The following is a 23,928-nucleotide window of genomic DNA, read 5'->3' on the forward strand; positions in this document are numbered from 1 at the left end:
ATGGCATAGAACAATGCATAGCCAGTCCTCTACATTTGCAGATGGAAAATAATGTTTTCAATGTGCAGTTGGTTGAATCCACAGATGTGAAAGCCACGGATACAGAAGGACAACTATATTACTGAAAAAAATTTGCATGTAAGTGGACCTGTGCCATTTTAAACCTGTGTTGTTCAAGGGCCAACTGTAGTTACAATCAGGATTTCTAACCATAGCACTATTGGACATTTTGGACTAGATTATTTATCTGGGGGGTGAGGGGCTCTCTTGTGAATGTTTAGCAGCATCTCTGACCTCTATCCACTAGATGTCGGTAGCACCTCTATTCTGGTTATGAAAACCAAAAATGTCTCCAGACACTGCCAAATGTCCCATGGGAGCAAAATCCACCCCACCCTCCACCCTACTGAGAATCACTGTTGTATATGTATAAAAATACACACCCCAAAATATACTAGTAGCTGTTCCTGGGAGATTAAGATTACTTAAAGTCACTATTTTTCATATTCCTGTGGCTTTGCAAATAAATGTATTGCTTTAACAATAATTAAGATTAAAAACTAAAATTAAAACTTTAAAAGCAACTAAATGCAACCACAAAATTTTTAAAAATCATAAAATAAAATCTTAGTAAGTAATAGAGGGTATTTGACACTTTTTAAAGAAATCAGTAAAAAAAGATATGGGGAAAAGATAAGCTAGTGCATAAATTTGTTAAAAATACTATGTTCGACTTACTGTTTTATGATTATTTTTCAACGACTATACATATGCATAAAAAAAACCCACTTCTGAAACATCAATTTTAATTTAAAAAAAAAAAAACCTACTCTGACTTAAAGGATTTTATGAATTTGACCTGAAAGGCAAAAGTGGAACAAGCAAAAATAAATGAATGGGACTATATCAAACTAAAAAGCTTCTGCACAGCAAAAGAAACAATCAGCAAGGTAAAGAGACAATCATCCGAATGGGAAAATGTATTTGCAAGCAACACCTCCAATAAGGGTCTAATATCCAAAACATACAAAGAACTCATGCAACTCAGTAAAAACAAACAAACAAACAAACAAACAAAAACAAACGATCCAATCAAAAAAATGGGCAGAGGACCTGAACAGACACTTCTCCCTAGAGGACATACAAATGACCAACAAACAAATGAAAGGATGTTGGGATGCTCAACATCGCTAGCTATTAGAGAAATGCAAACCAAAACCACAATGAGATACCATCTCACACCTGCTAAAATGGCTATAATCAACAGGACAGGCAATAACAAGTGTAGGAGAGGATGCGAAGAAAAAGAAACTCATACACTGCTGGTAGGGCTGCAAATTGGTACAGCCACTATGGAAAACAGTATGGAGGTTCCACAAAAAACTAAGAATTGATCTACCATATGATCCAGCAATCCTTCTACTGGGTATTTACCCCAGAGACTTGAAAACATATATCTGAAAAGATATTTGCGCATTGATGTTTGTAGAAGCATTATTTAATGTGGCCAGGACATGGAAGCAAACAAAGTGTCCAACGATAGATGACTGGATAAAGAAGCTGTGGTACACACAATGGAATTACTCAGCCATAAGAAGAGATGAAATATTGCCATTTGCGACATGGATGGACCTTGAGATAATCATGCTAAGCAAAATAAGTCAGATAGAAAAAGTTGAAAATCACCTATCACTTATATGTGGGACATAAACCTAAAAGTAACAAACAGACAGGACAGAGGCACATGGACAACAGACAAGTGGTAGGTAGGTGGGGTAAAAGGGGTCAAATATGTGGTGACAGAAAGAAATCTAATAATAGGCGGTGAACACACAATGCCTTAATGTTGAATTGTACACTTGAAACTTACTGGATTTCATTAACCAATGTCATCATAAAAAAAAAAAGAGAGAGAGAGAGAAAAAAAAACCCTACTATGGAGTGTCTACTGGTTTTTTCCTAAATAAAACAGAAGTTGTCGAAATCCCATCAACCAAAACTTAGTTATTTAAAAATATTTATAGTCTTTTTCAATGTTTTATATAGTTGATTTAGCACATGATACAGAATTCTGCTTTTATTTTTAATTTATCATAAGCAATGCCAAGTCACTAAACATTCTTCATATAAAATCATTATTATTTAAGAGGAAAAGTAGGCCCCCGACCCAGTACATTAATCTCAAGCAGTGATTCATTTTAATTGGAAATTGTGATTTCTCTTACATTCTATTTTGGGGGAGGGGGGAAATAAATTATTTTGAATACTTATAATAAAAAAAAAAATGCACAGGCTAGTTTCATTCTGATGTAGGAAGGAGGCAAGAGAACTAAAATGTTAAATCAAGCTACATTCAGAGAGTGCAATAAGCTGACCAGACGTGCAGTCAGGCCACGAGGACATCTACAGAACAAAGAAAGATTTCTGCTGGGATTGCTAACAACCCATTTCCCACACCAGTGAAGAAGAAACAGGAAAAAGAGACTTTAAGTGGCTGCCCTACCAAATAAAATTGTTCATTCTCTATGGCTAAAACCATAGGGAACCTATGGATTAAAGGCTGGGAAATGATCAGCAGGCCTTTCATGCTACATATTCTTACTTTTTCACACTACATACTCTTCCCTTTCTCCACTGTATGTCCAAATCTAAGGAAATGGGTATACAAAGTCTTTAAACCGTAACGCACAAGAACTAAAGAGATATATAACAACTCTAACAAAACAAAAAAAGGGCAATAAAATAGTTTTGAGGAAGCAAGTCTGGTAGCTCATACAGTTAAGAAAGAAGTTACAAACTTTTTTGTGAAAATTTAACGCAACTGTCCAACAACAGTGTAGTAGTAGTTAAATCAACTATGGCACATCCACATAGACTACTATGCAGCTGTTAGAAAAAAAAAATGAGAATGCTCTCTATTAACAGGTTTAGAATGATCTCCAAAAAAAGTTAGATGAAAAAGTGAAAAATAGGGTATATAGTTTATAAACTGTTGTATCTGAAAAGGAGGAAAATAAGTATATATATATTTGTTTATATTTTATCTGCCTAAAGTAACACTGGGGGAATACATTATAGTACTAATAAAAGTGATTACTAATGTGGGAGTGTGAGCAGACTCATAGTTAATTAAGGCTTAATTTTGAACCATGCATTCATTACCTACTGAAAAATGTTAAGTTTGATTTTTAATTAAAACTTTAAAAACCTTTTTAGTCTATCTAAAGATGATAAAAAATTGCACTACACATTTGTAATTGCTTCAGTTATATATAGTCTTTAAAATCCTGTCATGCCTATTAGTCATTTGTTTACAATTTTTTACCACTTAGGTGGTCCCAATGAACACCGGGTATTGGTATTATTACCTTAAGATGGCATAAACACATTGGTCAAAAGCAACTCAGCAGCTCCTGGCTTCATTACCTACTATTTTATGTTGAGTGAGTTATTTAACCTCTTGTCCACGTTTCCTTCTCTCTAAAATGGAATTAACTGTTACCTATGATCTAAGGATGGTATGAAAATTAGAATGAGTCCCAACATAGAGAGAGTGCTCATTAAATGTTAGTGAATGATCATAATAGTTCCTTATGGACATATAACGCCTTCATCTATGTAACCGAACACCACAGTGTGTTTCTATGGAAACCAACAAAAATTCATAGCATACTCAAAAAGTTCCTGTTAACAAGTGGTTTCAATGTACTGGAAAGCAGAAGAGTGAAAATAATAATAAAAAATAAAAGTACAACAACATAAGATTACAAAGTGCAAGTCACTGTGAGTGCAGAGAAGGGAGTAATATGTTTCTAAAGTTTGAAATATCAATAGAAGAATAAGGATGATGAAAGGAAAGAGGTTAGAGAAATGGATTATACCATTTAGAGCCTCTGATCGTGTAGGTTCCCAAACCTGATTGATAATCAGAATGAGCAGATACGCACTTTAAAAACAAGTTCCACCTCAAACTATTAAATCACAATGACCAGGGACAGAATCTGAAAATATGTATTTTTAAAGCATCCCAGGTGATGATGATTATTCACTAGGTTTGCGAGCAACCAAAGGTCTCTCTCTCTCTTAAAATTAAAGACTTTACAAGTATCTCCATATAAAATAAATTTAACCATTGCCTTTGGTAGCTAAACTAGGAGAGCCTCAGGCAACGTGATATTACAGTTAGTCATTCCTTTAGATCAAGCCATTAAGAGTCTTGTACCGTAAATACTTAAGTGTTATAAGTAATAATGTAGCTGCCATTTATTAAACAATAACTCATGAATGACTGGAAACAATGCCCAACATCATTCCATCCAAATACCAAATAAATGTCAGGAGAAAAGATACAGAAATTACAATTTAAAAATGGGCCAAAGACCTTAACAGACACTTCATCAAAGAATATATAAAGATGGCAAATAAGTATATGAAAACATGCTAAACACTGTATGCCATTAGGGAATTGCAACTTAAACCAAGATACTACTACAAACCTATTAGAATGGCTAAAATCCAAAACACTGACATCAAATTCAGACAAAGATGAGAAGAACTCATTCATTGCTGGGGGGAATACACAAAGTTACAGCCACTTTGGAACACTGATTAGCAGTTTTTTAAAAATTAACCACGCTCTTATACAATCCAGCAATCAAGCTCCTTATTTATTTACTTTATTTATCTAAGTTACTTGAAAACTTACATCCACACAAAAACCTGCACATGGATGTTTATTCATAATTGCCAAAACTGAGAAACAACAAAGGTGTGTCCCTCGATAAGTGAATGGACAAATAAGATGGAGAGGGTTCCAATCACAATGTTAGTTGGATCCTAATTCAAACTGTTCACAGATAACTGAGGAAATGAGAAATTTGAACAGTGGGTATTTGATAATATTAAAGAATTTCATATTTCTTAAGAATTTGGTATACAACTACAATAATAGTATTATTGTTGTCTTTTAAAAAGTCCTTATCTTTTAGATATATACTGAAATATTCATGGATAAAACATGCTGCTAGGATTTGCTTCAAAATAATTTGGGATAGTGAGGAGCAGAAGTATAAGTAAAACAAGAGTGGTCATCATAAGTCACTACTAAGATGAGTGACAAGTTTGTGAGAGATCACAGATAATAAAAAATTAAAGCAAGGGTATATGTAATACAACCATATTTACAATATAGAGGATAAAATGTTAAGAGAAGGGTGTGGACAGAGGGAAACTGTTAGATTACTCCAGAGAATTCAGGCAGGAAGAGCAACCTAAACACAATGATAGTAAAGAAATGAAAACCAGATTAAATTAGGGTTATTTCTTTAGATGAGTGGTTAGGTTTCATGGACATTCTAGGCAAAATTTTTTATTCACCCAATGAGCTAAGATATGTATTTAGAATTTCAAATAACTCAGCATGTAGTAAACGCTCAATAAATATTACTATTTATCTGAAATTCCGTTATCTACAAAGGTTTCCCCATCATTTTTTTTCTTTGTATCTGGTTAATTTCTGGTTTACCATATTTCATTATTTCTAGAGTGACAAGCTCCATGAGGGCCAGATCCTTATTTCAAACACCATTTATACACCCAGGGCCTACCACAAAGTAGCACTCAAATATATTCACTTAATAATTACACTAGATCAATAAAACTCAAAGACTCAACATATACAGGGGGAGGACCCACTGATCTCTCGTATTTAGTGATTAGAAGGATAATGATAAACATTAACAATAACGGAATAAAGGAGAATGAGCAAGTTAAGTGTGTTTCATAGGGGTTTAAGAGGCAGTCATTAGAGATGAAATGAATAATGGATGTATTGAATTTGAAGTAGAAAAGTTAAACAGGAAGTTAGAAATATGTCTGAGACATCAGTAAGCCAAAAATAGAGAAGTGGTTAAGAACATGGCCGCTAGAGGCAGCCTGTCCAGGTTTATATCCTAGTCTGCTGCCTTTTAGCTGCACCATCTTGCACAGATTACTTAACCTGAGCCCCAATAGTGCCCCCCCAAAAAACAACTCCAACAACATAAAAAAATCAATTGTACCAATCTCAATGTGTTGTTTCTAAGATTAAATGAGTGAATATTGAAGCACTGGAATAACACATAGCCAAAGGTAAATAATAAATGTTTTATTATTTAGGTATTAAGATGGTAAGTGATAGTTGAAAACTGATTTCAAATGAAATATACAGTGAAAACAAGAAGAAAACCACAACCCCAGGTAACATCAACTGGGAACAAAGGAGAGAAAAACATGAAGAAAAGTGATAAGTGGACCAAAGGAAAAATAGGGAATTAAGAGTGGAAGGTAAAGAAACAGTTAATAGCAGACGGTGTTGGTTAGATGCATATCGTAAGTAAGAAGGCCATAGGAGTTGGCACATTGAAGGTCAACCATCAGAAAAAAACAGGGTTCTACAAAGTGTTCAGATGGGTATTAAGGAAAGAGCAGAGCAAAAAAGGCAGATTATAGAGCAGGGATAAAGGGTAAATGGAGGAGAAAAGAATTCTAGATTAGTGGTCATTTGGTTTTTAAGGGTTTCAAAAAGAAACAGGGAGAATGGCATATGGTTGCGGACTCTTAATTCTCTTATAAAATATTTTTTACTATCACCATCATTTGAAATAGGAAACTACATAACAGCAAAATTTTATGAAAGCTAAAATTGTGAGAATAAAGGGAGTACCATTATGAAAAATCACTATACTGTTCTTATTTTTGTAGTTTCATATAAGATTCATAAAAATCTTGTAATAGAAAAGGCACTGTGATTTGCAAATCATTATTCTAGACCATCCTAAGAAAACGCTGAAATTAAAAGGGTGCACAGAAACAAAGTTCTCTCCCTTAAAAGGAAGAAATCAAGTTATATGTAAGCGAAATATCTCCTATTAAACTGTATGCCAATATGCAAACACAAACACTAATTAAAACTTTTAATTTGCTGGAGGATTAGCAGTTTTAGAATACAAACTTCTGAACTACAATTTCTATGTATTATCTATATCATATTTTTATAGTTGACAAACAAGTGCTTTGTATAGACGTGCAAATATTACATATCAATTACAGAGAAAACTGTAAAGACATGTTGGCAATAAACATGAACTAGACGTCACACATTATAGGGGCTCAAAAAGCTTTGTTGAAGTGTACTAAAGTGGTGTATGCCACATAATGGTAGACAAAGAATTATAGGACAGATTCCATTTCTATGAAAATTGCTAAGGCAATACAACACAGTGGTTACAAGAGTGGTAATAAGACCACAGGCTTTGGATTCAGAGAAACCTGGGTTCAAATAACAGCTACGATACTTTCTAGCTGGGTGGCCTTGACAAAGTTATTTAACCTAAGTTTGTCTCCTCATCTGTAAAATTAGAATGATATCTACCTTATAAGGTTATAATGCTGATTAACTGGCAGTTACAATTTTATATAACATGAACTGCCAAAATCACAGTCTATTTTTTCCAAGTCTCTGGAGGATGAGGCAGAGGCCTGCCTATTTTTTAGTTTTACAAGTGATTCTGACTAGCACTCTCATTTAGGAGTCACTGTCCTAGGGCCTTACTAACAAAGCTTCACCTCAATCCAAGGAACTGTCAAAGATAAAGAGCTTTAAGACATGCTCTCTGGTTTAGTTCCAAGTTCCTAAGACAGACCTTTACCACAAATTTCTTTACAGAGAAAAGAACCATACTATAAAGTTCCCATTTAAAGTCCTTTCCAAAGCCAGGAAAAACATGATTCCATATGGGAATTTTACATCAAAATTAGGTAGACCTTAGACTCTTTGTATTCATTACTGAATAGTTTTAATACTGAATACTTATATATATGTGTAGATGAACAGTGTACCCAAGGCTGTATACAATGATATGTAAGTTGTCTTATTTTTTATTTTTCATAATAATAAGTTTGTTTACAGTTTAAATCCACTGATGCTTCACTTAAACCCTCCCAATAAATTTTTACTCAGCATATACTTTTTTCTAATGTGTACTAAGCAATCTTACTAGAGACGAATACGCATAAAGCGAATTCAGTATTCCAGAAGCAAACTTGAAATTCTATTAACTAAGTAACTAAAAAAAATTTTTTTTAGAGAAATACATATAAAACACAAACACAATCACGAATGTTTTACTCCAAAAGAATCAGTATGATATAATGAAAATCCCTGGAACAAATTAAGAGTCTAAAAACATTGTAGAACTTCAAAATAAGGCAACAAACAAAAAGTTGAGAAGGACTATGTCAGAACTACAATGCCAATAGAGCAACTGAAAGCAAGCAAGTAAAAGGAAATCTTCCTTACGAGACTTTTCTGTTACTGTCAAGGAGAAAAGAACCAAACAGAAAAGCAAGAGCTTGGGCAGACGATATAGACATCATTAATGTATATATTTTACGAATTTAGACAAAACAAAGGCATTTTCTCAGCTACTTACATTAGCAAAGCTTATGCATGACTAATGCAATTGCTAACTTGAAAAATGGTATAATCCAAGCTTTTCTACAACAGTACAAAAGTCATAAACACTATGTCAGGGACTGGTGAAGTATTTAATATTTAGTGAGCCCAAGCCTCACTGCATTTGTAAATGCAATCTTTAAAAAATAAAGGCTGTACTATCTTCACTCACACAGAATATTAAGTTTGTAACATGGTATGGTAGAAAGCTGTGTATCAACAGAATTCCATAAATCCCAGAGATTTTAAAGCAGAGTATACACGAGTTAAAACAATAGACAATTTTGACTTAAGCTTTTTGAAAGTTGTATTTTTAAAAGCCAAGTAGTATATCAAAGCACAATTCTAAAACACCGAAATGACTAATAAGTGTTAATTTATAATTAATGTTTTCAAGACTTGATAGTGTCAAAATATCTAAGTAGTCTTACTTTCTAAAAGTTTAACTGTACCCACTTTATAGACAAATATAACTTCACTAGTTCAAAATCAAACTGAAGAGATATATATTTGTTTGAAGAAACTCTAAGTTCATCCAATATTCCTTCTTTAAAAATATTTTCCTAACTATTCACCATAGGCATATATGACATGTCAGGGAACAATACTGCTTACATTCTAAATATATGTCAGTCTGAAAAACAGGTGCAACACTACTTAGGTGCATGCTTTTTTGCTTTGAAGCCTAAATTTGACCTGGAAAGGATTAAAAATAAACACAAATATCCAAAAAAGTTGAATTCTTTTAAAAAGATGTAGCCATTCTTAAATCCGAGACATGAACCCTTAAACTACCAACACCTGCCAAAAGTCAGGTAGAGCAGCCCATCAGCTTCACCTTAAGAGCATCGAGTTAGGCTTAATCACGAAGGGTCCTGATAGTTAACTTTGCTTCCCTTCTGTAAGTTAGTAACGTGAGACATCTTACTTCCAGCTAATATTAAATCTTTTCTCAGTTGTTTCACAAGGACAACAAAGATAGTCTGGTTTGGCTTTTTATAGGTAAAGAATGTGACCCAGAAGAGGGAGACCTGCTGAAGAGTACCCTCTAAAGAAAAATTCAGTACAGGCATACCTCGTTTTATTGCGCTTCGCTTTATTGCGCTTCGCAGTTGTTGCGGTGTTTTAGATTTTTTGCAAATTAAAGGCAAGACCCTCACTGGCAAAAGGATTGCCATTCGCTTTACTGCGGTGCTTTGGGGCCCAATCGCAATATCTCCGAGGTATGCCTGTATGGAGGCTTGATGAGTCAGTCACTAAAGTAAGGAAAAACTGATAGGGAATATAAGTGAATAAGGCAGCATCCCAGGTAAGAAGGTAAAGTTAGCGGTAGGAAATGAAAACTTCACAGGTCAGCCGCAAGCCATTGTGCTTGGTAGCAGCCCTGGAAGGAAGCGTGGCTGTCAAGGGGCAAGGGTATCCCAACTCCAGGGGAGGGGGCCAAATGTGCCAAATTGGAAAGGGGGGGGTGACCCGGGAAAAGCTGGTAAAATGCCCATCCCAGTCCCTCTCCTCGGGTTCTTCATCTCAAGAAGCACAAACAAGAGCAAGCCCAGTGCCAAGGAGCTCAACACCGGACTCTCCCAGGTCCCTCCCATAGAAAGGAGCTCAGCACCAAGCCCCGAAGGCCCGGGCAGGCCGCCTCCGGAGGAGCCCCCGCAGACGCCATGCTAAAAGCCAAAATGGCTGCCCCAAGGTAGCCCGCACCGCGCAGCTACTGAGGGTTGGGGAACAAGCTTCTGCGGAAAAGGGGGAGGAGGACTCTGGAGGAGCCGTGGCCAGGACCAACGCCCCTTGAGCAGCACAGGTAGGTTCCTCTTGTCTCCCCAAGGCCGCAGGCTCCGACCGAGAGGAGCCCGGCCCCACCCCCCAACGGGAACACCGCCGCCGCAGCCGTCCCGCACACCGACCCCAGCGAGGTACCTGCAGTTCGGCCCGCTCCACCTCCCAGTGCGCCCGCTCCATCTCGAACCGAGCCCACTCGTGCTGGATGTAGTGCAGGATCCCCGGGATAGTGTACTGCTGCGGCCGGGACAGCTCGGGGCCTGCCGCGGGACCCGCTCCCTCGGAGGCCGGAGGACCCCCGCCGCCCGCCGCTCCATTGCCCCCTGGTGAAAGGCTCATGTTCCCCCCAGGTCCCTGCTGCTGCCGTGAGGGGGCCGCCATCCCCGGGCCGCCACCACCGCCTCCGGCGAGCTCGTCCATTGTGTGTGGGGCCCCGGCCGGGGCGCAGGGCGAGACGCCGACGGCTGGGGGAAGGGCCGGGGAGGCTGGCCCCGCGCTGTCGGCGGGGCGGAGGCCGGCTGGGAGTGGGGCGGGGAGGGGGTGGTTGCTGTATGCCTGCCGCGGGTCAGAGCAGGGAGCTGCCGGCCGCCGCCATTACAGTCCCTCCTCCATCTGCCCGTCTCACTCACACTTTAGGAAAAGGGGGGCCGCGGCGGGAGGGGGAAAAGGGGGCAGCGTTGGGAAGGGGATAGACGTAGCCCGCCGCTCCCGCGCAGCATGCCGGGTAGAGAACGCCTTTGCCGCCGCACGCCCAGTGGCCAAATAGAGTCGGGCCTCACCCTACGCAGGCGCACTGAGGGCGCCGTCAGGGTTGCCGTTAGAGGCGGGGAAGGAGCTCTGGCCCCGCCCCTAGGCCCGCCCCCAGATTTGCTCCGGGTGTCGAGAGAGGATCGTACCGGACAGTGGCCCTTGATTCCAACTTTTGGAAGCGATTTGGTCTCTGGCTTCCCAATAATCAGTTCTCTCCGCTCTGTCAGCCCCGAGGTACCGTTCCCCACTCAAGGGTCTCAGCGATGTGCTTGCCGGTGAAGCTAGGTTTTAACCTGGCTGGTCGCCCTGGCCGGCCGCGGCCGGTCCCAGATTCCTGACATTCTTTTGCATTCCATGCGTGTTTCAGGCAGTCCCAGAGGGTCGGGCCTCTCTGCCTGTCACTCGCTCTTTTTCTGGTTCTTAGCACCGGTCAGTTCCTGGGGCTTTGGGGACGTTCTCTTTGGGCAAATAGCCCAGATCCAGGCGTAATGGATGATTCCCCGTCTACGTTTCGAGCGCGGACTCTGATCCTGGTTCTGTGGTCCCGGTCGTCCGTCGCAACTTGTTCCACTTTGGCTCCCCTCTCCTTATTCCGGGATGAATTGTGTTTGGGAGGAAAGCAGGGGAGATTGTTTTCCGGGCTTTTTGTTTCCTTGAGGAGAGGGAATGAAAAAGTTTAGATCTTTAGATGGTGGATAGAGAGAGAAAGATAACTTTGGAGAATGATTAGACTAACAATTTGGTGTTTTAGAAGTGAATGCGCTTACCAGTATTGTCATTCATACCAGAATCTTTTGATGGAAATAACAAAATGAAAGCTTCGTGAATACAACTTAGAATCTTAGATGAATGGCTAAAGATATTTTCTTGGGTCATTAAATGTTGTTTGAGTGACTACAATACACACATAAAAGACAAGGTTAATCTTTTACGTACCAGAATTTGTGTTTTTATGTGCTTAGTTTCCCGGAAACATCCTTAAGGAACTAGTTCCTAAGAGTTAAGATAGATAAAATTTAGTAAAGCTAATAACCATTTGGTTGAAAAATAGGACGAAAATAATATTCAACAACGTAATAAGGAAAAGAGGTTTAGTAATTACAGCTATGCAGGAAAATTACATATTAAGTGGATTACATTTAAAACTTTTTTTCTTCTCTACTAAAAAATTTCACTGTGGAATATATATGACCACTCAGGGTGTAATTTCAAAGAGATAAAGTAGTACATCATTCTATCATATCTGCTTTACTGTTACCAAATTTTAATGGAAAGCAGATTAGACTTGTTACCCAGGCTGCATGTTTTATTTATATATGAAATAAGGTCTTAGGTCACAGTATTATTAACAACGATTTCTCCATATTTTAAAGAACTATTTCTCCATATTATTAAAGAGCTGTATCTCCACTTTATAGCGACCAACATACAATCTGCTTATTCAAATCTGTTCCTTTTCGGGGGGGCCCCAACATAAAATTGAGAAATCCCATGCTCCCTCCAGACCTATATACAACAAGAAACATTTGTGAGAGGGTGTGTGGTTGACCTCCATGATATTGGCATCAAAAGAAGCAGAACAGACACTTATATACCTCAAGATCAAGTAAAGACTGGATTTTTAATCTTTTTTTTCCTCCCCATTCATCTTCAAAAAATAAAAGAAAACTCTTGCTTCTCTATTATCTATCTTATTAAGTGGCACTACATCCAAACCTGAGGCCTGGCTGTCATTCTAGTACCTTTCACTCAGCCCCCCACATCCAATCTCTTTCACAGTAACATCTTTCATATCTAGTCCATTATCTTCATTCATGTCTAGTTTAAGCCTTCCCACCTCTATTCTTCCCCCATCTCTCACTACCACTGATGCCAGAGTGATCTTCAAAAGGCAATTCTGATCCTGTCATTCCCTTAAAATATTTTAGTGATCACCAGATTTAGAATAATGCCCCAATTTTTCATAGCATATAAAGGTTCTTCAAATTCTAGATTCTCCCTATTGCCTAATCTACCATCACACCATCATGGCACCCCATTCTTCTCTCTAGCCAAACCGAACTGGTTTGGGTTCCTCAAGTGCATAATGATGTTTCATTTCATAGGAATTTAATACATACTGTGCTCTGTTGCCTTTTCTCACCTTCTTTCTTTGAAATTCAGCTCAAGTATTACCTCCTTTAAGAAGCTTTCCAAATCCCTAAATTATTTACAGACCTTCATCTTAATAGTATCACATGCTTATCTCCTAAAACCCATTACATTGTATTTAAATTGTTTATATACTGGTCAGTGACACTCATACTAATCACTGTGAAAGCAAGACCTGCACATAACAGGTACTACAAATCTTTGCTTCACTCATTTATTTTTAAAAAATTTTTTGATTGGCTACTACTTTTCAGATATTCTGCTAGTCCATACTGATCCACTGTGAACCAAGCAGACATAAACTCTCCCCTCACAGACTTTCCAGTCTACTTTTAGGCAAATTACTTACAGAAACCACTCTGGCTTCCTCAATATCTGTCCAGATCTGTCTGAAAACTGTCTCTTTTAAAATTTCAAGTGTGCTCTCTATGTGAATACCAATTGAACATGTCTACATTTACTTTAACCATGGTTTTATTAATGTCAATTAATGGCCATGTTTCTTGGACATGTCATATATCTGCAAGATTGCCTCCCTGAGGGACAGGACCCATGCCCCTCTTGCTTGCAGCTGTACCTCCAGTGTTTGAGTCAGTGAGATTCCCAATAAATGTTTGATGAATAACTTCAATTTGGACTAATATAAATATTTTTCTTTCACTTAAACCATTTTTTGTTTTTGCTACCATTATACCAGTTATCTCTTAAGGTTCAATGACCAGAACTGCCATGAGTATTAAAAGTAAAGGACACCAAGATTTTCTCCATTGAGAGGATTTTTTTTCATTGTTGACATTGGGCTTTGTGTCCATGACTCCTGAGAACAATCTGCAATGAGCTCCTAGGATCTTGGCTTCTGCAGATTATGAGCTTCCTCAGACCCTATTATCACCTACAACTCACCTAACTGGAACTCCCTCCCTAAACTGTGGCTGAGTCATTTCCTCTTTTCAATCTCATCTTTGAAACTTCCTATTTATTCTCTCCTTTCATCAGGCTATTCACCCTTCCTCCACACCCATTGATTCTTAGTTTCAATATAATACTGATGATCTTAAGGAATGCCTATTTATATTTTTCTTTATATCAGTTTAGGATTTTAGGGTGTTTTTTTCTTTCCCATTATCTAATCTTTGACACTTATGCGCTTATTCTGTCTGATCAAAAAGGAACTTGTCATATATCATGTACATATATTATGTCAGCAAAGGTATGGTAAGGAATTCCAGGCTTTTCGATAAGTTCAGAGCAGTTAACACTCAGATGCCTTCTTCCCAATTATTATATCTGATGTACAGAGTTTTGACTCTGCCTTTGAGAACTATATGGTGCCCTGTAATTACTCACCTGAACGTCCAGTTTTAGACTTTGCTGACTATGTACCTGACATTCTTCTAACAAAGAACTCAAACCGGTTCACAAATCCTAGTAATCTTTTTGCAGCATCTGAAAAAGTTGTGACAAAAATTCTTATCTTCACAGGGAAAAGAAAAAGCTGAGATAAAAGTTCTGGGTCACTTCCACAGTCCCTTAGTAGAATAAGAAGCAGTTTCCACTCTTACATCACTGAGTGTGTATGTGTTTCTGGAAACAAAAGTTAGTATCCCTTCACTATTCTGCCTCCTACTGTCCTGTCAATGGGCTCAGTATTGCTCTCTCTGGTTCCCAAATTGTATGCACTTTTCATTTTTTACTTTTTTTTTTAATTTATTTTTAATTATAGTTGGCATACAATATTATATTAGTTTCAGGTGTACAACATAGTGGTTAGACTTTTATATATGTTACACAGTAATCACCAAGTCATTTGCACTTTAAGAAGCCTTTTTAGGTAGTTTTGAGGTGATTCAGTCACTTAGGTAAATTATGTAGTATTTACATTTATAAATGTAGAGAACAAATGAATATTAGAGCCCAGAGGAAGATCTTTGAGAAGAGTTGGCATGTGTTCAAAAACCAAAGAAACAAACTGTATAATGTAGATGGAACAGAAAAGGAGGAGGAGGCAGCTTTGACTTGCTCCATGGTTTGACCTGCCAAATGAGATCAGCTATCTACCTCTCATTACAGTAGTTGCCCGTAGCTAAGAAAATTGTAGAAATACATTGCAGGGCACTTGAACTATTCAAATAACGTTTTGTGTAGTAAAGAAAAGAAAAAGGATCTTCACAGATTATAGACAAATAGGCACCAAAACCTTTAGGAAACTCAGCATTCTATGCAAAATTCTAGTCCAAGTTCATTCCCGAATTGTCTCCTGGGTAATATGAGTCAGAAAGCAGTAGGCTGTGATACTATTATATAATAGCTAACTCATAGAGATGTCAAAATTGAAGGAAATAAAACAAAGAATTCCCTGGAGCTGAGTCCCTCCTGGACATTGGCTAAAAGTGAACAACTAAGTATATAAACATGAGAACCAAATGACTGGAAAATGTGACTGAATGGGAAATTGCCAAAGCTTTCCTAGGTAATAATTTAACAATCTTGGAAATGTGATTTGTTTCCTGTAGGAGCAGCAGGGGAGAATGTTCAAAGAATGATACCAGACATGAATACCTTCCTGGGAAATCTCTGCTACAGATAGTGTTCTCTTTGGAGAATGTTTTAAATTTTGCAAGAATTTACAAAAACTTTTTTTTATAATAACATTTTTAAACAGTGATAACCTTAAGTTTTGTCCTTCTTTTAATAGACTAACCTAAAGTACATGGCAAATACTCTACAAAAAAAGATAGAAGAATTTTTTAAAGCGTTTTAAAGTAACTCCTGTTGCCTTTGCTCTTTTTGTTTTATTGGTTTTAATATAGTAATCAGATATTTTAAATTACATTGTACATAGACTTCTTAAGACTTTATTTTGAAAACTTTTAGTCATGCTAAAACAAGTCCAATGAACTACTATTATCAACAATTATCAAGATTTTGCCATTCTTATCTATGGTACTTTTTTTCAGTGAGGATTTTTTTTGACTGTTAAAAAAGTATATTTAACAAAAAGTTTGATATGAAAACGTATGCAGCCCATTTTTACATCATAGTAAAACGGGCCCTTTGAAGAGAGGACATGTGGAAGCAATTGATTTCTCTGGTGAACACAGCCTTTGTTTATACTCATTCCAAGGCTTCTAACATGATGATACTATTTCTTCGTACTGCCACCATTCCAATATTGTTCTGTGGCCCACTAGTTGCTGTCTCCACACATTGACCTATCATAAGATTCATAAAGGGATCAAATCCCTGAAATATTCCTTGGACACGTCTGTCACCATTTAATTTCAATCGATAACTTCTTGTCCAAAAATTTTTCAACTCAGAAGGGTGAGCTTTGCTCCTAGCATCTATTCTACAAGCTCAATGACACCTTGAAACAGAATTTATGGCCTCCCTCACACTGGCAGGCCCCAGGGATGTTTTTAAGTAAATCCCAGACATCATATGATATTGGTAAATGCTTCTCTAAGTATCTTTAACAGATTAGGACCTTAAAAAAATACCACAATACCATTATCATACCTATAAAATTAATGTAATTTCTTAATACAGTCTAATACCTAGTCCATATTCAGTTTCCTCTGATTAGCTCAAAAATGTTTTTTTTTTTTTTTTAAAGAGTTGATGATTTCAAATCAGGATCCAAAAAAATCTACATATTTCCTTTAGCTGATATGTCTTTAGTTCTTTTTTTTTTGGTTTGCCTTCCCTATACTCTTCATCATCATGCCATTTATTGTTGAAGAACAAGGTTATCTATCTTGAAGAATTTCCCACATTTGGCGGATTCCATTTACTGGTATTACTTAGCATATTCCTTTCTCCTCCGTATTTTCTATAAACTAGAGTTAGCTGTAGAGGCTAGGTTCAATTCAGGTTATAAGTTTTTTGGCAAAACTACTTCATTGGGAATGTAATGTACTTCCTGTTGTATCACACCAGGCAGCACATAATGTCTAGTTATCTCAGTTTTAGTAACGTACTAAACTTGATCACTCTGATCTAGCTATTGTCAGCCTTAGCTGCTAGCCAGCTGTCTTTTAACGCATATGTTGTGTTCTGCCCTCAACAGTTTCTCTGTAGCACAGGGTCTGTCCTTCTATAAAAAAGGTTCCGTTGGGTGTTTCCAGGCCTTCACGACTGGAATAGGACCTTTTCTTACACTCATTGGCAAAAGGGACTCTGCCAGCCCTCCTCTCAGTTCCCACCATGGTTCTTAGATTCAATATGAGGTTCTTACTTCAAGGGGTGGGGGGGCTTCCTTTGGATCATAACTTGGTGATTTCTGGGTTCCTTGCCCCTTATAATTTCACTTTTTTGAACCTTCACTTTTGCCAGCACAGCTGTGGTCATCCACTTCTCGTTGCTAAGGGTAGTTTGATTCAACCCGTTAGTGTTCTAGAGTTCCAGGGGATGTTTTTTACCTACTTTTTGGTAAAGATTTGCCTGTAGAATTTTTTTTTTTTCTGTCCTAGTTGCTCTCACTCTTTTCATAAGGGGATCCAGGGAGATCCCAAAACTACTTTATTGCCACTTTAATGCTCCCTTGGCATTTAAAGTTTAAATCGCCTGCTAATTAACCTAAAGTTATTTATTATAGCCTTGCTATTAAAATACTTTTATTTGATCACTATTAAAGTAATTGTGACATTTTTGCTAATTCAGAGATTGTGAGATATATAAATGAATGTAAATTTAAGTATGAATATCCTCTGAGCAACAGTTGGGCAGGCTCTTGTCTGACATCTTTAATCTTCCATTTACAATTTCAACAGGGACTATAACATTGCTACACTTTATTGTGAAATTGAGAAAAGCAAAAAGGCTCCTGGGCAAAGGGCAGCCAAACAGGCCATCTGAAAAACTCTGCATTTACCGACATTTGATCTGAACGAGAATGATACCAAATTCAGATACGGGTATGCTTTATTCATTGGAGGTAGAGAGCAAGGTTAGCTGAGCTCACTAGGAGAGCAATCAGACATAAGAATTTTGGAAGTTTAAGTCCAATCACAAATATGGTATGGTAAATGTAGTAGTATGAGCTTTACTGTCCTAAATTTTTACGTTATCTAATTGAGCCACTTCTCAGGCATTTTAGGCTCCATATTGATATCAACTAAAACTAAATCATTTGTTAGAACTGCACCTTTTCTGATACACTCCAGGGTCAAGATTGAAACCACCAGAATATCCACATTAGCCAGTAAACGCTTGTGTATAGAGTTTCAGAGCTAGGTTGACACCAATGAATGGAGAGTTGGAATTTGTGCATCCATGTTATTACAGCCATCACTGAATTACTAGAGTCTTTTTTTTTAGAGTTTATTGGGGTAACATTGGTTAGCCCTGATAAGGTATAATTTGAGGCATACATTATAATTTGACATCTATACATTCTATTATGTGATTGCACCGCCAGAGTCCAGTTTCCTTCAGCTGCCATGTCATTTTGATCTCCCTCTTTGCCCATTCTTACCTCCCCCAAACTTCTATAATTTGACCCCATCTCACTCTTCCCTCTTCCCCCACCCCCTACCCTCTGGTAACCACTAGTCTATTGTCCATGTCCCTGAGTCTCTGTCCTGTTCATTTGTTGCTTTTAGGTTTATATCCTACATATAAGTGATATCATGTGATTTTCAACTTTTTCTGTCTGGCTTATTTCGCTTAGCGTGATTATCTCGAGGTCCATCCAGGTTGTCGCAAATGGCAGTATTTCATCTCTTCTTATGGCTAATATTCCATTGTATATATGTACCACAGCTTCTTTAACCAATCATCTATCATAGGACACTTCAGTTGCTTCCATATCCTGGTCACTGTGAATAGTGCTGCTAAGAACATCGGTGTGCAAATATCTTTTTGGATATGGGTTTTCAAGTCTTTGGGGTAAATACCCAGTAGAGGGATTGCTGGATCATATGGTAGATCAATTCTTAGTTTTTTGAGGAACCTCCATACTATTTTCCATAGTGGCTGTACCAATTTGCAGTCCCATCAGCAGTGTATGAGTGTTCCTTTTTCTCCGCATCCTCTCCAATATTTGTTATTACTTGTTCTGTTGATTATAGATATTCTAACAGGTATGAGATGGTATCTCATTGTGGTTTTGATTTGCATTTCCCTAATAGCTAACGATGTTGAGCATCTTTTAATATATTTATTGGCCATTTGTATGTCCTCTAGGGAGAAGTGTCTGTTCAGGTCTTCTGCCCATTTTTTGATCAGATCGTTTGGTTTTTTTTGTTGTTGTTATTGAGTCGTATGAGTTCTTTGTATTGAATTACTGGAGTTTTGAGGCAAACCTGGAGATAAAGATCAGTGAGTGAGAGCACAGATGCTGTAGCAAGCCTAACAGTAATTGGGTCTTTCCTCCACCATTTTACTGAGTGACATTTGGCAAGTAACTAAGTTTTCGCATCTGTAAAATGAGGGATAAAAACAGTCTCTTGTAGAGCTATTGTGAAGATTAAATGAGTGTAGGTAAAGTATTCAACACAGTGCCTGACTGTTTAGTAAGCACTGTGTAAATGTTTTCTACTGTTATCTTTTTTCATGAGTTGGTTGGTTAGGTCATATTCACACATCATATTGTAAAGAGTCAATAATGCCTTTCAGGTTATAGCAGTGGAGATCTTTGATGAGCACTATCAAACATCGGGAGCATTAATTAATCATTTGAATTAGAGATAGTAGTGGCCATGTCATTAACAAAAAAGATAGATCCTGTTAGGTAAGTAAACGAATCCCGAAATTGAAGTTTAACACAGTAATTATGTTTCATTGCTTCTTTTAGAGTCATGATCTGCAAAAATAATTTATTATTGTAGCTATAATTTTCTAAGTGATATCTTCAGAATTCAAAAATATTAATGTAGCTTTTAATAGTACTTGATTTTAACTAAGGACACACTAATTAGGAAGATTTTTTTTTTAATTAGGAAGATCTTAAGTAATACCTTTAATGCTTAGCTTTAGTTTTATAGTATTGTTTTCTTGTATGTTTTTTAGGAAAAAAATTCACATGGTAACTAATTTTTTTCCCCAGGTAATATGAACAGTAATATGAAGTAAATGACTTTATAATGTTGAAACAAATTAATTGCAGATAAATTACTGGTTATTTTACAGAAATATTTTCCATAATTCCATTATCGCACTTAAATTCCATTTATAGTCAACTTCTCAGAAATCTTTTTTATGTAAAGTGAGATTTCTCTGCATCGCCGTAAGGTTTTGTTAGTTTTTTATTCATATGACACAAAACTATAGGAGACATCAGCAAATCAAATTTTAATTTTAAATTCCTTTAGTTTGATTTGAAAATTTTAAATCTGTAACATTGTACTTGACCCTATAAGAGCACTTACATGCTTGTCATTTGAATGCTAATGCAATACTATTAGAGCACTACTCTTGAGAAGGGAAAATGTATAAGAAAAGTCTATCTTTGTATGTCTTTCACAGTTTTCACAAGAAATTAGATATCCAACAAGAATTAACAAAATTAAGAAATACAGAAATTTATCAGAATCCAAAGCATCTGGTTTGAAATACATGTTTCTAATTTCAGAGGAGATTTGATTCACCATTTTATAGGAATGGGAAGTAATATGTAGTGATCCTAGTTTCCTTCTGGAGGATCCCAGCCAGGAGACCTCTAGATCTCTGGTCCCCTCTGCTTTTTCTCTAAAATTAAGATATTGGACATCTTTTTAATCCAAAAATTCAATGAAGATTTTTTTTTTTAACGCCTACAGCACCTGGTATTCCCAGGTGGTCTCCCATCCAAGTACTAACCAAGCCTGACCCTGCTTAGCTTCCGAAGTCAGATGAGATTGGGCATTTTCAGGGTGGCATGGCTGTAGACTACAATGAAGATTTTTTTAATAATTAAGCTCGAATATTTAATTCGTGTGGCTAATTTTAACTGAACAATGTAGAATAAGATTGCCCATACAGGGGTGTTTCTTCACTATTTCTAACCTATGTCCAATTGGTGTCAAATTAAAAATTTAGTTTTTGATTTTAAATTTTAAAATAAATTACCCTCAACACTAAAACCAAATAAAAGTAAGATGATTTTAGAAGAAGAAATTTTATTTTGATTTTGAAAGATACATATCAATATCTCCATTGTGTGTGGTAATGAGAAGGTTGAGTCCAATTACTTGCCCAAGAGCAGCTTTTCTATCCTGAGGAGAGTGGAGGGTAAGATATCAACAGTGGCAGCAGACTCAAGTGAACTCCAGCCATCAACTGTTTGTATCTTTAAACTGTGCACAACTCCCACCACCACCAGATCTAATAGTCAGTACCTTGCTGGCAAATAACTGGTGGAGAGTCTATTCTCAATCCCTCCATCCGCCATTCCACACACAGACAGATGACTAATGAATAAAAATAAAACAAGTACTTTCAAACTGACAATGTAATGGTCTATTTATAGTATATAAATTCCTCATCCTCAGTTTTTGAAGTATGACTTTTCTTCCCCCTGCCTTAATCATATTGCTGTAAAGACCTTAAAAATTCTTCCATTCACCCCACTAATTTAGGGTAGGAAGTTTGATACTTGAACACCTCCAAAAATACAATAGCTATCCTTTTCAGTAAAACCTCTAATGTGTGTCTGCTTTATATACATTTTAAAGTTACAAATAACCATACTTATTTGGATTTATATTGTTTTGGAACAGAGTTTGATGAGACTTTTTCATTAATTAACCTAAGTGGCTTTAGATCAGGATCTGAGAGTCACATGAATGAAGCTTTAGAAATTTTTTCAGATATACTGTTAGAAAAATGGTAGGCCATATATACTATTAAGGTTTATTCTCAAAGTGTTTTCCTAATCTTTCTGTAGAACTGATAGCTTCAGGATTTCTCCAAATCCTGAATTTGATTGGAACTTAAGATTTTAAAGTGTTTTAGCTGTTTTAAAACTATTTGAGTTAAAAAAAAAAAAAGCAGCATACATATAATGTGTTTAATGCCAAATCAAATGTGGTTGAAATATTTCTTGAGTGACCTAGGGATTTAACAGAAAGTAAAAGTGTTAGCTGAAGCTACTGAAAATATATTCTGAATCATAAACGAGAGATTTACAGAGAGAAATGGGGGGCAAGGTGGAGAAGAATGGTTGGGAAGAAAAACAGAACAGGTGGCAGGTTTCTTGAAGTCAAATTTCAGTAGTCCTGAACTGCAGTAGGAGGAATCTGTTAGGAAGACTATCTAGCCCTTTATCTCTTTTAGTCCTCACAGAAAGTCTGTGAAGCAGCTGTCATTATTCCCAGTTGACAGATGAGAAAACTGAATCATTGTAAATCAATTCAGTAAATTCCAAGCCAAGAAACAAAGTGTTTTAGTTCATAAAAAAAAGAAATCTCATCCCCATTTCCCCTCATACCTTCCTCTCCTGGCCTTAGGCGACCACTGATATATTTTCTACTTATAGATTTGCCTTTTCTAGATATTTCATTATAGTGGAATTATACAATAGGTGGTATTTTACATTTGGCTTCTTTCACTTAACATGTTTTTAAGATTCATCCGTTTTTGTAACATGTAGCAATATTCCGTTCGCTTTTATTGCTGAATTGTTTTCCATTGTATGCAGGTATGCCATATTTTGTTTCTCTGTTTCATTAGGTGATGGACATTTAGGCTGTTGCCACTTTTTGGCTATTATGAATAATGCTTCTATGAACATTCATGTACAAGTCTTTTTTGTGGATATATGTTTTCATTTACCTTGAGTATATAGTTAGAAGTAGAATTGCTGGATAATATGGTAAATTTGTGTTTAAGTTATGAAGAAACTGCCTAATTGTTTTCCAAAGTAGCTGTAACATTTACATTCCCACCAGTGTCTATGTTGGGGTTCCAGTGTCTCCACAGCCTATAACTCTGCCCTATTGATTATAGCTATTTAAGTAGGTGTGAGGTGGTATCTTCTTGTGGTTTTCATTTGCCTTCTCCTAAGGATTAATGGTGTTGAACATCTTCGCATGTGCTTATTATGTTCAAATGCGTTTTTAGATCCATTGTCCATTTTTCAATTGTGCTCCTTATATCTTCCTGTTAAGAGTTGTAATCCAGTACTATATTATTTATTCAAATCATTCCAGCTTGATTATTCGAGCTCTTCCTAATTGTCTGGTCTAGCTATCTATTTCTTTTTTTTAACAGCTTTATTATGATATAATTCACATACCCATACAATTCACCCATTTGAAGTGTACTTTTATGTATTCACATATCTGTGCAACAATCACCAGAACTGCAGACCTCTTAGACCTCACCCTTTGAACCCCCATACCCCGCAACCCTTAATTTACTTTATGTAGATTTGTTTATTTTCTGGATATTTTATATAAATGGAATCATATAATATGTCATCCTTACGACCAGCTTCTTTCACTTAGCTTAATGTTTTCAAGATTCATCTGTCTGGTCTCTTTTCTTTTTGTTGTTGTTGTTGTTGTTGTTGTTGTTGCTGTTTATTGTTGTTTTTTGTATGATTTCTGTCTGGTCTCTTTAATCTTTAACTATTTGGATATTCCTTCTACATAGTTGTAATCCATGTGAGTATAGAATTTGGTGTTCTGATTTTGTCACTTAACAGTATTTTATCTACATTTTCCCATCCTTCTGCATAGTCTGCATGTTTATTTAATGGTTAAAAACATCAAGTTAGTGCATATTTTAAATTATACTTTTAGGATTGATACTCAGGACTGAAATGC

At 36.8% G+C, this 23,928-nt stretch overlaps 3 protein-coding genes and 1 pseudogene across 10 annotated transcripts in view; 1 reads left to right on the plus strand and 3 right to left on the minus strand.

The window, feature by feature from the left end:
* Positions 1-11,272, minus strand: part of STRN3 (striatin 3) — a 77,943-nt gene extending 66,671 nt beyond the window's left edge. The window contains exon 1 of one of the 5 annotated variants that reach the window (XM_039870468.1): positions 10,418-10,944. In XM_039870468.1, the coding sequence (XP_039726402.1) occupies positions 10,418-10,699 (282 nt within the window). In that variant the 5' untranslated portion in view covers positions 10,700-10,944. Of the gene's footprint in view, positions 1-10,417; positions 10,945-11,175 lie in introns of those variants that run through there. The other 4 variants (XM_039870469.1, XM_039870470.1, XM_039870471.1 and 1 more) reach the window with 4 other exon arrangements.
* The window catches only part of AP4S1 (adaptor related protein complex 4 subunit sigma 1), a 39,501-nt gene continuing 25,575 nt past the window's right edge, over positions 10,003-23,928 (plus strand). For 2 of the 4 annotated variants that reach the window (XM_039870480.1, XM_039870481.1), the window contains exon 1: positions 10,003-10,301. The gene's annotated coding sequence lies outside the window, so the exon portion shown is untranslated. Of the gene's footprint in view, positions 10,302-11,130; positions 11,264-23,928 lie in introns of those variants that run through there. The other 2 variants (XM_039870478.1, XM_039870479.1) reach the window with 2 other exon arrangements.
* Positions 16,295-17,388, minus strand: LOC120608600 (small nuclear ribonucleoprotein G-like). The gene is made up of 2 exons (XM_039870530.1): positions 17,340-17,388; positions 16,295-16,524 (listed from the first exon to the last, which is right to left on the minus strand). The coding sequence occupies exons 1-2, from the start codon at positions 17,386-17,388 to the stop codon at positions 16,295-16,297; spliced, it is 279 nt and encodes a 92-aa protein (XP_039726464.1).
* Positions 20,932-21,050, minus strand: LOC120608613 (uncharacterized; annotated as a pseudogene).

This window comes from Pteropus medius, unplaced genomic scaffold (genome assembly GCF_902729225.1).
Source record: "Pteropus medius unplaced genomic scaffold, Ma_sr-lr_union100, whole genome shotgun sequence".
In the NCBI taxonomy this organism is placed as follows: domain Eukaryota; kingdom Metazoa; phylum Chordata; class Mammalia; order Chiroptera; family Pteropodidae; genus Pteropus; species Pteropus medius.